The 15,056-nt window shown below is 43.6% G+C and overlaps 2 protein-coding genes across 2 annotated transcripts in view; one reads left to right on the top strand and one right to left on the bottom strand.

The window, feature by feature from the left end:
• The window catches only part of OXSR1 (oxidative-stress responsive 1), a 96,119-nt gene extending 89,958 nt beyond the window's left edge, over positions 1-6,161 (bottom strand). The window contains 1 exon segment of the mRNA NM_214342.1: positions 6,046-6,161. Coding sequence (NP_999507.1) covers positions 6,046-6,115 — 70 coding nt within the window. The 5' untranslated portion in view covers positions 6,116-6,161.
• The window catches only part of ACAA1 (acetyl-CoA acyltransferase 1), a 55,295-nt gene continuing 47,100 nt past the window's right edge, over positions 6,862-15,056 (top strand). The window contains exons 1-3 of the mRNA XM_003132103.4: positions 6,862-6,985; positions 8,125-8,374; positions 8,746-8,848. The gene's annotated coding sequence lies outside the window, so the exon portion shown is untranslated. The remainder of the gene's footprint in view (positions 6,986-8,124; positions 8,375-8,745; positions 8,849-15,056) is intronic.

Here is a 15,056-nt window from a genome sequence, read left to right as displayed (position 1 = left end):
AACAGACTTACGGTTGCCAAGGGAGAAGAGGAGGGAGTGGGATGGACTAGGAATTTGGGGTTATTAGATGCAAACTATTGCTTTTGGAATGGATAAGCAATGAGATCCTGCTGTATAGCACTGGGAACTATATCTACTCATTTACAATAGAGCATGATAATGTCAGAAAAAAGAATGTACACATGTATGTGTGACTGGGTCACCTTGCTGTACAGTAGAAAATTGACAAAACACTGTAAGCCAGCTACAATGGAAAAAATAGAAACCATTATTAAAAAAAAGATGATAAAATTATTTAAAAGGAAGTCCTCTGAATTCCCAATCCATATGCTTTTATTATGTTCTAGGAAGAGAGTTCTCTTTTCTCTGTAGGACTTTGCCAGAAAAAGTAAGAACAAAATAAAATGTGATATATTAACCCCACAAAGACAGTTCTAAGTAGCACATGTGGAAAAAAAATTATGGTTCAAATAAATGTATGTGCTTTGATGAGAAAGAAGACACCATTATACCATTTCCTTAAAATACAATCCTTTGAAAATAGAAAATTCAAAAGATGCCCCAAACCATTTTTTTCTAGACTTCAATGATTTGTTTCCTGGAAAAAAAAGAATGTAATCTGAAGAAATTAAAAGATTCATTTTAAAAACTAATTAAATCTTATTACAAAATACTGTATTCCAAACATTGTCATGGAAGCAAAGCTGGAATAACAATACACCACTTTATTGAGTCTTGCTACTTGTACCAGGCTGTAGTTCAAGGGAAAACTTTTTTCCTGTTAGGAAGATGGGGTTGGACAGAGTGCATGACGAGTGGAGTAGAAGTACATTATGAACTTTCAGGAACTTATTAATGAGCAAGAAAACTTTATTTATTTATTTATTTATTTTGGTCTTTTTAGGGCAGCACGCATGGCACATGGAAGATTCCAGGCTAGGGGTCCAATCGGAGCTGCAGCTGCCAACCTACACCACAGCCACAGCAACACCAAACCCCAGCCATGTCTTCGACCTACACCACAGCTCATGGCAACACTAGGTCCTTAACCCACTGAGAGCGGCCAGAGAGCGAATTCTCGTCATCTTGGATACTAGTCGGGTTTGTTGTCACTGAGCCACAATGGGAATTCCAAGAAAACATTTTTTAAAAATAACAAAATAGAATGCACAAAAGAGATTAAATCCTATTACATCTAAAAGGGTTATCTGCAAAATATCTGCTCCTATCAGATTTTTTTCATTGTTAAGGCTATTTCCTTAGTTGGACTATGACCACCATCTTTGAACTACTCCCCAAAACCAATCAAAAGAAGATGCAGAAACAAGGGTCCTAGATTAGGCAACAGGAGAGTTGGATGCCAGGACTACCTCTGCCTGTAACTAGCTCTGACTGTACTCATTTTTACACTTCTATGTCTCAGTGTCTTTATTTGTAAAACAAGATGGTTCACTTTACCTCAAACATTACAGAAAAATTAACTCAAAATATATCAGTGGCTTAAATGTAAGAGCTAAAACTATAACAGAAGAAAATGTAAGAAAAAAAAATCTTTGTGGGAGGACTTCCTGTCGTGGCACAACAGAAACGAATCTGACTAGGAACCATGAGGTTGCAAGTTCAACCCCTGGCCTTGCTCAGTGGGTTAAGGATCTGGCGTTGCCGTGAGCTGTGGTGTAGGTTGCAGACACGGCTAGGGTCCTGAGTTGCTGTGGCTCTGGCGTAGGCTGGCAGCGACAGCTCCGATTAGACCCCTAGCCTGGGAACCTCCATATGCCGTTGGGAGCGGCCCAAGAAATAGCAAAAAGACAAAAAAAAAAAAAAAAAACTTTGTGATGTTGGGTTAGTAAAGATTTCTTAGATACAAGATAAAAAGCAGAATCAAAAGAAAACAGTGATACCTTAATCTCTATCAATATTCAAAACTTTTGTGCTTTAAAAGACACCCTTGAGGAGTTCCCGTTGTGGTGTGGCAGAAATGAATCAACTGGTATCCATGAGGATGTGGGTTTGATCCCTGGCCTCCCTGTGGGTTAAGGATTCAGTATTACCGAGAGCTGTGGCATAGATTACAGATATGGCTCAGATCCTGAGTTGCTGTGGCTGTGGTGCAGGCCAGCAGCAGTAGTTCCCATTCAGCCCCTAGCCTGGGAACTTCTATATGCCACAGGTGTGGCCCTAAAAAAAAGAAAGAAAAGAAAAAAAGACACCCTTGGAGTTCCCACTGTGGCACAGTGGGTTAGGAATCCAACTGGCCCAGAAACTTTCATATGCCTCAGGTGCAGACATAAAATTAAAAAAAAAAAAAAAAAAAAAAAAAAAACCTGAGAAAACGAAAAGACTAGGAAAAATATTTGATATCAGGAGTTCCCGTCATGACTCAGTGGTTAACGAATCTGACTAGGAACCATGAGGTTGCGGGTTCGATCTCTGGCTTTGCTCAGTGGGTTAAGGATCCGGCGATGCTGTGCGTTGTGGTACAGGCTGGCGGCTACAGCTCCGATTGGACCCCTAGGTTGGGAACCTCCATATACCACAGGTGTGGCCCTCAAAAGACAAAAAGACAAAAAAAAAAAAAAAAGATAACAAATGCTGGCAAAGATGTAGAGAAATAGAAACCCTCATACATCACTGATGGGAATGTAAAATGATACAGTCACTTTGAAAGTGTGTCCATTTTTTAAAAAGTTAAAACATACATCTAAAATATGATCTAGCAATTCTACTCAAGAAAGATGAAACATGTTAACATGAAGATTCGATGTAAATGCTCACAGCAACATTATTCCAAATAGGCAAGAAGTGGAAGCAACTCTATGTCCATCAAGTTGTGTCCAATAAAAAGGAATGATGTACTAATACAGGCTACATACAACATGGATGAACCTCAAAAAAATTCACACAGTAAAAGAAATCAAACACAAAAGATCACATATTATATGATCATATTTATATGAAACATCCATAAAAGACAAGTCTATAGACTGAAAGACTATTTGTTGGAGTTTCCATGGTGCAGCAGAAATGAATCCGACTAGTATCCATGAGGATGTGGGTTCAATCCCTGGCCTTGCTCAGTGGGTTAAGGATCCAGCATTGCCATGAGCTGTGGTGTTGGTAGCAGACATGGCTCGGATCCCTGCATTGCTGTGTCTGTGGTGTAGGCCAGCAACTGAAACTCTGATTTGACCCCTAGCCTGGGAACTTCCATATGCAACAGGAGCAGCTCTTTAAAAAAAAAAATTTGTGGTTGCCTGCAACTGGAGTTGGGAATAGGGAGTGACTGCAAATGGACATGAGGCATCTTTCTGGAACCATGAAAATGTTCTAAAATTGGATTGTGATGGTGATTGAACTCTGTAAATTTACTAAAAAAACTATAGTACTGTACACTTAAAACAGGTAGATTTTATGGTACATAAATTGTTTTTTAAAATGAAAAAATATCATGCTAAATGAATAAAGTCAAACACAAAAGACTACTTTTTTTTTTGTCTTTTCTAGGGCTGCACCCACATCATATGGAGGTTCCCAGGTTAGGAGTCAAATCAGAGCTGTAGCTGCTGGCCTACATCACAGCCACAGCAACACAAGATTTGAGCCATGTCTGCAACCTACACCACAGCTCACACAATGCCAGATCCCCAACCCACTGAGCGAGGCCAGGGATCAAACCTGCAACCTCATGGTTCCGAGTCGGATTCATTAACCACTGAGCCTTGATGGGAACTCCCAAGACTACTTATTATATGATCCCATTTATATGAAATGTCCAGAAAAGGCAGATCTATGGAGACAAAGTAGATTTGCCGTTGCCTGGATCTTGGGGTGGGAACAGGGACTAATTAATTGCAACCAGACACAAGGGATCTCATTGGGGTGATGAAAATATTCTAAAACTGGTTAATGCTAATTGGTGCACAACACAATAAATTTACTAAAAATCACTGAATTTTATACTTAAAAATGGGTAAAATTATACCTCAGAGTAATGTTGTTTTTAAAAATAAGGTGGTTAAGCACAGGTAACTATACTCAGTATCTTGTAATAACCTACAAGGGAAGAGAATATAAAAAAAGAACACAGATATATGTATAACTGAATTATTTTACTGTACACCTGAAATTAACACATTATAAATCAACTATATTTCAAAAAATTAAAAAAAAATAAGGTGGTCAAATCACATTGGCATTCTTAACTTTTTATACACAGACCATTTCGAGAATGAGATGAAGATTAACCCTATTCCAGAGGGCTAAGCCTCCCTTTTGTCCACTCACAGACACCCTCTTGGTCTGAAGACACCAAATTAACAAGTCTCTCAAGCTCTAGAGCCTTGTGCCACCTTAACAGCAAAGACATTAAAAACAACCACAACCCAACTCTTCACCCTAGAAAGACGTACTCCTTATCGGAAAGAAAAGCAAAGTTCCTTTTCTAAAATGACAGTGACCCCCTTTCTTCACTTTTTAGAAATCATTTTGGAATCTCCCTTTTAATCCCTTTCTCCAATATGAAACTGACTGAAGGAACAGAAGCAGTCAATCAAGACAGGGATCTAGCTAGCTGTTTTTACAACCAACCAGTACACATCAAAGACCCAGCAGGAAGGACCAGATCCATGAAGTGGCTTAAGGAAAAAGTTGTGATGTCTTTCAGATAAAACTTAGCCCAGATTTGTTTCGAAACAAGAGGCAAGTAAAGTGAAAAAAAGAAATGTGACGAAGTTTCTTTAAATACAGGCAGAATGCAATAAACACTCAAACCCCACAAGACCAGCTAAGGGGTTTTCATCCACTCTTTGTTATAAAACTAATTTTAGGACAGGATGCTGAGCTAGCAAAGTAGACAATCTCCTTCCTCCAACACACAGGGGTCTGCTCCTATCAGTTGTATTGAGCTTCTGTTTAGCTGAACCCACCCCCTTCTGATTTCTAAAATCACTGGATTATTGTTGTCCAACAAATACCCCCTCATCCCTGGCCCCCACGCTCCCTCAATCACTGTGCCTCTCAGAGAGAATTACAATCCATGTTTGTGCAAGTTTTGGTTTCTGCCAACTGGTATTCCCAGGACCCCTTCAAACCCATTTCACACAAAACAGCCAGACCCATCAAATCATGTCATGTTCCCCTTGAAGGCGCTCAATAACACTTAAAATAAAATTCCAAAATCCTCACCTTGGCTGAGAAGGTCCCTAAGATCTGGCCCTTCCCTTACTTTTCTATCCTTACCAGTCTTCGTTCAGGTCCTAAAACACACCAAGCTCCTTCCCTCCTCAAGGCCTTTGCATTTCCTCATCCCTCAGGAAGGAAAAATCTTCCTTAGGCTCTTTAAGACGGTCATCCTTCAGTGCTCAACTTCCATGTCAATGCCTCGGAAAAAACAACTTCCTTGAAATCGCCCCGACTAGGTCTCTAGGTTATTCTCTATCAGAACTTCTTGGTTATTTCCTTCCTAGCACTTGCCAAAACCTGTCATTCTTTTTATTTGCCTACTTATCTAATGTCTACCTCTGTAACTAGAAAGTCAATTTCAAGCAGTCGCAAGTTGTCTACAAAGCTCAGTGCTGTACTTGCAGCTTCATCTGGAGAGGATCCCTGGCTCCATCCCAGCAACGCCTGGCACTTCTTACAAGGATGCTGAAGTGAACAAAAGCACTCTATCCCATCACCCCCCAAATAGGGGGCCGTGTCCCAACTGCAATACCTCACTTCTCGAAGCGCCTTGTAAAGGCCTTTCCGACACCTGCACTTTTCTCTCCCAAACACACCTGTCGCTCAGGTTCAAACATCAGTCAGTACGCAAATCTCTTGGGAGCCCCTCAAACCCCACCCTGCCCCGCCGCACAGGAGCGCCACTCAAAGTAGCCTCCCTGCCTCGCACGCGCTGCACAAACGCAAAGCCTCACCCACGCGCCCTACCTCGCCCCGGGCCGCTCGAGTGCCCAAGAATATCTGAGGGTCCTGCCCTCCCCAAGCTCCCGCGTGTCACCCGCCGCCCAACGTAGCGCCTCCTCCCTCCAAGGCGACAGCTCTTACCAATCACCTCCTGCAGCTCATAATCGTCCTTGTTGATGGACCAGGGCAAGGCGCTGGAGTCCTCGGACATGACGGCGGCACCGCACTCGGTTCTCCCTCCAACTCGCTGACCTCTCCCGTCTCCTAGCCGCGCCTCTCCCCACCCCCAACCGCTGCTGCCGCGCCCCCACCAACCGCCTCTGGAACAGCCACTGGTCGGACGGCGCCTGGCGGGGGGTGTCCGCGCGGCAAAGCGGCGGTGGGCTCGAAACGCCGGCAGACCTCGTCTCCTGTTCCTCCGCGGCTGGCACTCCCCGGCTCGGCCCAGCGCCTGGCCTCGGCCTCCGCTGCTGCAGCGACACTAGCTTCGCCTGGGCCCAGCCCCTCCGTCCCGCCCTCCACCCTAGCCCCACGCACGGGCCAAACTTTCCCTTCTCCCTCCACCTGCCGACACGCAGCGCGCTGACGTCACCACGCCGGGCACGCCTCCATGGGCCACGCCCCCAGGCGCCATATCAAGAGTGGCTGGATAAAAAGCGAAAGCGCTTGGAGCTCGAGGAGGAAGTTGACAAGGGGAGGGAGGAAATGCTTTGGCAGGAGTTCGGCAAGGAACTCGGAAAGCCAGAGAAGAGCCTTAAATAGCCCAGAAGCTTTAGCCACACTAAGCATGGCAACTAAAGGGCGGTCGAGTAGAGGGGGCGGAGCCACTTCTGGCGGCTGGGGCACGTTGCCGTCTCCGCCGTCGCATTCATTGGCTTATTTGAGAAGGAATCAGAAAGGCAATAGGCGTGTGTGGACGTCACTCATAAATTAGTCCTGCCTCCAGGCGCTCGGCGCGCGGTTTGGCGACAGGGCTCCGATCTTTGGCGATCTCTGGTACCTTGATTGCTTTGCCTGGTTCCGCCGAGTGACGTCGCGGCGTAACCGTCACACCCTCAAGACGTGCAAAAGGCTCCGCAGGGTGTGGAGAAACCCTAGGGAGCAGCTGGGTGGGGTAACCTGGGAGTGTGGACGACTGCCAAATAGGATAAAAGGCCTTTGGCCACGGGACTGAGTGGAGCCGGAAGTTCACCGAAAGTGACGACACTTTCTAGGCGGAAGTTTTCTTTGCAGCGCGCGATATAGCATTTTCTCTAACCTTACGGGGCAGGAGGGTGTTCTGTCCCCTCTAAGCTTTGGGTCGGGAGCTCAAGTGAGCCCTTACCTTGGGACCTCAGAAGGTTGGCATTTTTCCCTTGATGTGGCTGGAAATACTAAACGAGTGAGGTTTGGCCCACGGTATCTGAGGTCATTTCAAGGGCCTTGACTTTTGTGTGACCTCACTGAACTTAAGTTTTCTCAAGTTGAACACTTAGGTCTTTGGGGGAAATTAATGAGGTGAAAATTGAACGCGCTTGGTAGAATGGAGACGAGAGTATCGATGTGGGTCAGGCTCGGTTGTGAACCCCTCTGAGTTGAACATCTTTCAGACCTGTATTAGTCATTAAGAACCATACCCTACCAGGCACTGGAAACCTTGTGCAGGAAATCCATTGACCACAAAACCAAAGCAGTCAACTGGGAGCTGCAGAACGAAGCTGTTAGCAGGTTTCCACCTGGTTGGTGGCATTGGATAATGTTTCACAGAGGAGACCCTGAAAAGTTCACATTGATGCCAACAGGAGGAATTTGAGAGGCTAGAATATCCAGTCACGGCGAAGGTGCTATTGTTCCCATGTCTGAAAGCATAGCACAGGCCTTGCTGTAAAGATTGGTTTCAGCTGTTACTACTGACACCTTTATTGCCATGTGTTTCTTGCCTTTCATTTGGCAGGGAGAAGAGAGATGGGGATCAGATCTGTCAGGAGATAAACCTGATGGTAGAGATTAGAAATCTCAAGGTTTTGGAGTTCCCTTTGTGGCTCAGTGGGTTATGAACCCATCTAGTATCCGTGAGGATGTGGGTTAGGCTTTGCTCAGTGGGTTAAGGATCTGGTGTTGCCATGAGCTGTGGTGTAGGTCGAAGACACAGCTCCGATCCAGCGTTGCTGTGTCTGTGGCATAGGCCAGCAGCTACAGCTCTGATTCATCCTCTAACCTGGGAATTTCCATATGCCACAGGTGGGGCCCTAAAAACCAAAAAAAAAAAAAAGAAAAAAGAAATCTCAAGGTTTGTACCAGAAGAAGTGAAACCATACAACTGAAATGGGACTTTTACTCAGCTGGAACTCAGACTGGGACCTGAACCCATGGACTAGGACTCAACCCACTGTCTTTTAACTGAAATCCCACACCTGGTCTCAAGACTTTATGAAGTTCAGGTTCTTTATGTCTTGTTGCAGAAAGAATTCATTGAGAGACGAAATAATAGGTAAGAAGTAGATTTAGAGAGATAAACATTCCATAGATGGAATGTCGTCCATCTCAACAGGTGAAAGCAGCCTTGAAATACGGGGTGGTTAGTTTTTACGGTGTGGGTAATTTTATAGGCTAATACATGGGAGAACTTTCTGTTTTGGAGAAAGGGGTGGGGATTCTCAGGATTTGGGTCACCACCCGCTTTTTGCGCTTTTATTATTAGCCTTGAAACTGGCATGGCCCAGTGGACATTGTGACTTAGCTAATGTATTACAGTGACAGTATAAAGAAGATCAAGTTCTACTGGAAGTTGAAGCATCTTGGGGCTAATTGATTCTAGCCAGTTTTTGTCATATAATAAATGGCTGCGTCATTCTCTTTAAGGTTGTGCCCTGCCTCCTTCCCTCCTGTTTCAGAAAGATCCATAAACTAGAGATTCTTAACCTGGATTTATTGGCCTGTGTGGACCATGGACAGCCTTCAGAAGGTTTGTGGGATTTTTTCTTTTTACTGCTTTAAAATTATGTGCAGAGTAGTATATAACACTGACCTAAAAATGAAAATTCAATTTGTTAGTTAACCAACATTCTTGGTGGTCACAGCCATTATATATTTGTTGATAGAGTCTTTTGTACATCCTCCATTCACAAAGCTTGATGGTTTAGTTGAGTCAGAACCTGCTCTGCAAATCTGGTGATTTTATTTCCCCTGTCTCCCAGGCTTTCTCTATGTGGCCTGATAGTCATTAAGATCACATGTTTTTTTTCCTCCACATCCTCTCCACATTTGCTATTTGTAGACTTTTTAATGATGGCCATTCTGACTGGTGTGAAGTGGTACCTCCTTGTTTTGATTTTCATTTCTGTAATAATTAGCAATGTTGAGCATCTTTTCGTGTGCCTACTGACCATCTGTATGTCTTCTTTGGAGAAATGTCTGTTTAGGTCTTCTGCCCATTTTTTGATTGGGTTGTTTGGGGGTTTTTTGTTGTTGAGTTGTTTGTATATTTTGTATATTGAGCCCTTTGGTTGTATCATTTGCAAAGATCACGTATTTTTAGTGAGCAAGGAATTGGTGGTTGTTTGAGGCCAGAAGGTCAACCTCAGTTTCTTTCTCAGCTTATAGAGTATCTTCTATGTGAGAGCACTGTCATAAACACTGGGTGTACAGTGGTAAACAGTGATTTAGTTCCGTTTTCATGGAGTGTATAGTCTAGTAGAGAAATAGTATACAACTAAGCAAACACATAGATAAGGAATTATGTTACAAAGCATCATGCACTAAAAGGCTGGTATATAGTGATAGAAAACTAAATAGTTAGGGAGTTTAGAAAAAACTCACTGAGAAAATAGAGGTAGCCAGCCATGCAAAGAGTATTCTAAACAGAGTGCAAAGGGATTTTAGGCACTTTTGAAGCTATTAATGAAGCTTTTATTTTGAAGCTATTTGGATTCCTGTTAGGCTGCTGGTCCTTGTATATGGCTCCCTCAGTAATCTTTAAGGAGATGAAGGGAAAAATAGGCTAAGGTGATATTATCAAAATTTCAGGAGTTCCTGTTGTGGCTCAGTGAGAATGAACCCAACTAGTATCCACGAGGATTTGGTTTGATTCCGGCCTTGCTCAGTGGGTTAAAGATCTGGTATTGCCGTGGCTATAGAATAGGCCTGCAGCTCCAATTCAACCCCTAGCCTGGAAACTTTCATATGCTGCACGTGCAGCCCTGAAAAAAAAAAATCAAAATTTCATCAACTCTTAAAGTATGACATATTTTCCTGAGGAGAGGGTCCTTGTTTTTCCTCACATTTTGAAAGGAGTCTTTTGTTTTCTTTTGGGTTCCTCCCAAAATTAGATTCTGAAAAGAGGATTTGGATGCAAATAGTTTAGGAGATGACCCTGAGAAGCACTATGAAGGACTGGAGAAGTGATATAGGAAAGGAAGGAAAGTCATCCAGGGGGAGATTCGTGAGGAGTGATTGTGTTCCACTTCAGAAACTGGAACACACCTCAGAATTGCCCCACTAACAGGCAAGGAAGCAGAGGTATTTGCCCACCAACCCTTTCCCCTCTTTAACAAGGTAATACTCCTGCACTTCCGCCCAGCTCGTGCTAGGAAAGCATGCTCCTAAAGTCAGAAAATATACTCAAGCAAGAAACACAGGCAGTCCTCCTCACATACTAGAACTCTCCGAAAACAAACTTCAGAGTAGGCCTAAAGGACATGAGTGGGTGTAGATAGCATCTACTTGCAAACTATTACATTTAGAGTAGATAAACAACAGGGTCCTATATAGCACAGGGAACTATATCCAGTCTCCTGGGATAGAACATAATGGGAAAAAAATTTTTTTTTTTTTGGTCTTTTTGCCTTTTCTAGGGCTGCTCCCTCGGCATATGGAGTTTCCCAGGCTAGGGGTCGAATCGGAGCTGTAGCCACTGGCCTGTGTCAGAGCCACAGCAATGCAGGATCCGAGCCATGTCTGCGACCTACACCACAGCTCACGGCAACACCAGATCCTTAACTCACTGAGCAAGGCCAGGGATTGAACCCGCAACCTCATGGTTCCTAGTCAGATTCGTTAACCACTGAGTCACAACGGGAACTCCTGGAAAATAATATTTTAAAATAGAATGTAGGAGTTCCCTTGTGCAGTGGATTAAGGATCCACCATTGTCACTGCAGTGGCTTGCACCACTGCTGTAGCACGGATTCTATTCCTGGCCCTAGAACTTCCACATGCTGTGGGCATGGCAAAAAAAGAGAATATATATATGTATAACTGAGTCACTTTGCTGTGCAGCAGAAATTGGCACAAAATTATAAATCCACTATAATTTTTTTAAAAAAGTCCTATACCAAACAAACAGACAACACGTACTACAGTATGAAACCCAGAGGTTGAGAATCAGTGACAGGGCTGAAAAGCCAGAGGGAATGTATATCCATGCTTCCTCTTCTTTCCCTTTTCCCTTTAAGCAACTCGCCTGTATTATGCTTTGCTTTTAGCACCTGTAGGGTGGAAGAAAAGGGACTGATTTCAAAACTAATGATGATGCCTCAGTGATAATTACAGCTTTAATAATGCTTTATAGGCTCCTTTCATGAAAGAAAGCTGAAGTCTATAAATTAATTATAAATTTCTGTGTACGTACAGAAAGTAGAGGCTTAGCATCAAGCCAGATTCTGAGCCAGAGAGTAGCTTCAGGGTTGCCCAGGCTGGCACTATGCCAGCTTGATAAACTGAAGCTGAATTGAGCAAAAAATGGGAAATGCCTGACTGAGATGGAGCAGGTTCCTAGGTGCATGCTACTTTTCAGACACTATTAAAGGTTTAGTATGTCTAAAAACCTCTTTCATTATTAGGATGTTTATTGTAGCATTATTGTGATAGGGAAAACTAGAGACAACCTTGGATAAAGTATGAATTGGTAGAGGATTGGTAATTGCTTGTATATATTATGTGGAGCATGTCAGGATCAATTTTTTTAATGTATTTTGGTATAATTAATGCTTGCTGAAGTAGCAACCCCAGATAAACTAAATAGTCTGGTTTAACTTAAAAGCTCATTGTTCTCACACACACCAAATTTGGTGTGTATGTCCCTAGTTTCTTTCCTCCAGAGAATTGGAGATTTTGGCTCCTTCTGTCTTGTGGCACCACCATCTTCTAGGGTCTGTTTAGAGTCTTCCACTGGACCCTCAACATTCAGCCAGCTGGTTCCCTGAGAGGGAGAGCACTACAAACGGTGGCCAACATTGGAAGTTGTGTTTGTTACTTCCTATGTTGTGTTGGTCAGACCCAGCTGTCTTAACCACAGCTTAAGTCAGGGAAATTGGGACATGGCTTCTTATGTGCCCAGGAAGGGGATGAGAACTTCTGTCCAAGACAGACAGGGTTGATAAGTAGTGTGGAGCTATCTCCTTCCAGCAACACTCTCTAGATTATAATAAGCTTAATTCAAGGAATGTGGGGTGAGGACCCAGTCTTCACTGGAGCAGAGATTGTAAAATGCAATTTTCAGGTGATATGTGTATTTGGTTTTAACCCTGATTGTAGCGAAAGCCCTGAAAGTAGCTGAGACTTGTTCTGGCCAGAACAAGTCCTCCAGGACCCTCCTGTTTCCACCATCTCCCCGCCTGACCCCTGCCCAGCCAAGGGGTTTCCATGCATGGCCTAACCTACCCACATGGTGGTTTGTGAGATGCTGTCCTGGCCACTGCATTCAAATCCAATATATACTTACTTAATAAGGTAAAAATTTTTATTATGTTGGTGAGCATATAGCCAATTTCTAACTTTGGTTACCTCCAAGCCATGCAGCTGACTTACTGAGGAAGAGGAGTAGAAGGAATATACTCTTTTATATATTTTGGATTTATAAATCCAAATATTACTTACTCAAAAGAAGTTAATTTAAGGAAGAGGACTGGTGGAGTTCCTGCTGTGGCACAGCAGGTTGAAAATTCCAGCGTGGTCTCTGCAGCAGTGCAGGTTCAATCCCTGGCCTTGTGCATTGGGTTAAGGATCCGGCATTGCTGCAGCTGTGGCGTGGTTGAAGCTGCAAGTCAGATTTGATCTCTGGCAAAAAGAAAAAAAAAAGGGGGGGGGGACTGGTTCAGTTCTCTTGTGGCACAGCAGGTTAAGGATCCAACGTTGTCACTGCAGTGGCTTGGGTCACTGCTGTGATGCAGGTTGGATCCCTGGCCCAGGAACTTCCACATGCCTCAGACATGGCCAAAAAGAAAAAAAAGAAAGGGGGACTGGTAAAATCATGTTCATCCATGCTGTGCAATAGTACACAGCAGTTAGAAAGAATGAGGTAAATTCTACGTACTGGAATGGAATGGTCTATAATTAAGGTAAACAAGCAAGTTGTAGATTTCTGCATTGGCTTAGTTTGGGCTACTATAACAATTGCCATAGACTGACTGAGTAGCTTAATAACAAAAATTTTTTTTTCTCACAGTTCTAAAATCTGGGAAGTCAAAGATCAGGGTGCTGGCGGATCTAATGTCTCGTGAAATCTTCCTGGCTTATAGACAGCCATCTCCTCATTGTATTCTCATGTGGCAGAGGGCAGAGAGCAGGAACAAGCTCTCATCTGTGTTTATAAGTCCTATTCATGAGGGCTCCACACCAGTGACCCACTTACCTCCCAAAGGCCCCACAGCTCCTATCCCAAAGGCCCCACCTTCTAACATCACATTGAAGGTTAGCATTTCAACATAAGGATTTGGGGAGATGTCGAGTGTTCCCGTCGTGGATCAGTGGTTAACGAATCTGACTAGGAACGATGAGGTTGCACGTTTGATCCCTGGCCTCACTCAGGGGCTTAAAGATCCGGCATTGCCGTGAGCTATGGTGTAGGTCACAGACATGGCTCCAATCTGGCGTTGCTGTGGCTGTGGTGTAGGCCAGTGGCTGCAGCTCTGATTAGACCCCTAGCCTGGGAACCTCCATATGCCGCGGGAGCGGCCCAAGAAATGGCAAAAAGACAAAGATATATATATATATGGAAAAGATCTGGGAGATGCATGAAGGTGCAATGCACATTTACTTTGTGTGTATTTGAACTATAAGGAGAAAATATAATACTAATACTATATAATACTAATCATGTAACTTTTTTTTTTTTTTTTTTTTTTTTTTGCCATTTCTTGGGCCGCTCCTGCGGCATATGGAGGTTCCCAGGCTAGGGGTCTAATCGGAGCTGTAGCCACTGGCCTACGCCAGAGCCACAGCAACGCAGGATCCGAGCCGTGTCTGCGACCTACACCACAGCTCACGGCAACGCTGGATGGATTGTTAACCCACTGAGCAAGGGCAGGGATCGAACCCGCAACCTCATGGTTCCTAGTCAGATTCGTTAACCACTGCGCCACAACGGGAACTCCTAATCATGTAACTTTTTAAAAGCAATTCATTAAGATAAATTTCACAAATATTTTGGAGGCCCATAAACATTAAGCCACAGCTGCATTAATAACTAAGAAAATGCAACTTAAAAGTAAAATGAGATACCATTTCATTTTCACCAGATAGGCAAAATTTCAAAGCTGAAGAGTACTAAGTGTTGGCCAAGGTGAAAGGCAACAGAAACTCTCATCCTCTGCTAGTTGGAATGTCTGTCTCTTTGTTTTTGTTTGTTTGTTTTTTGTTTTTTTGGGTTTTTTTTTTTTTTGTCTTTTTGCTATTTCTTGGGCCGCTCCCACGGCATATGGAGGTTCCCAGGCTAGGGGTCTAATTAGAGCTGTAGCCACCAGCCTATGCCAGAGCCACAGCAACGCGGGATCCGAGCCGCGTCTGCAACCTACACCACAGCTCACGGCAGCAACGCCGGATCGTTAACCCACTGAGCAAGGGCAGGGACCGAACCCGCAACCTCATGGTTCCTAGTCGGATTCGTTAACCACTGTGCCACAACGGGAACTCCGGAATGTCTGTCTCTTTGGAAAGCAGGTTGATGTTACCTAGTAAAGTAGAACCTGTGCATCCCCTATAGCCCAGCAATTCCACTCCTAAGTATATACCCTAAGTAATAAATTATATCAGCTTATTCTTTAATAGCTAAATAAAGGAAATCAACCAAGTAGAATGTAAAAATAATTATACAATGGATACTATATGTGGAAAGGTACTTATACAGGTACATTTTGAGAGAAACAAAGTAACGAAAGAACACATACAAGCATAAT

The sequence above is a fragment of the Sus scrofa genome, chromosome 13 (assembly GCF_000003025.6).
Source record: "Sus scrofa isolate TJ Tabasco breed Duroc chromosome 13, Sscrofa11.1, whole genome shotgun sequence".
NCBI lineage: Eukaryota > Metazoa > Chordata > Mammalia > Artiodactyla > Suidae > Sus > Sus scrofa.
This window is presented reverse-complemented; position numbering and strand designations above follow the sequence as displayed.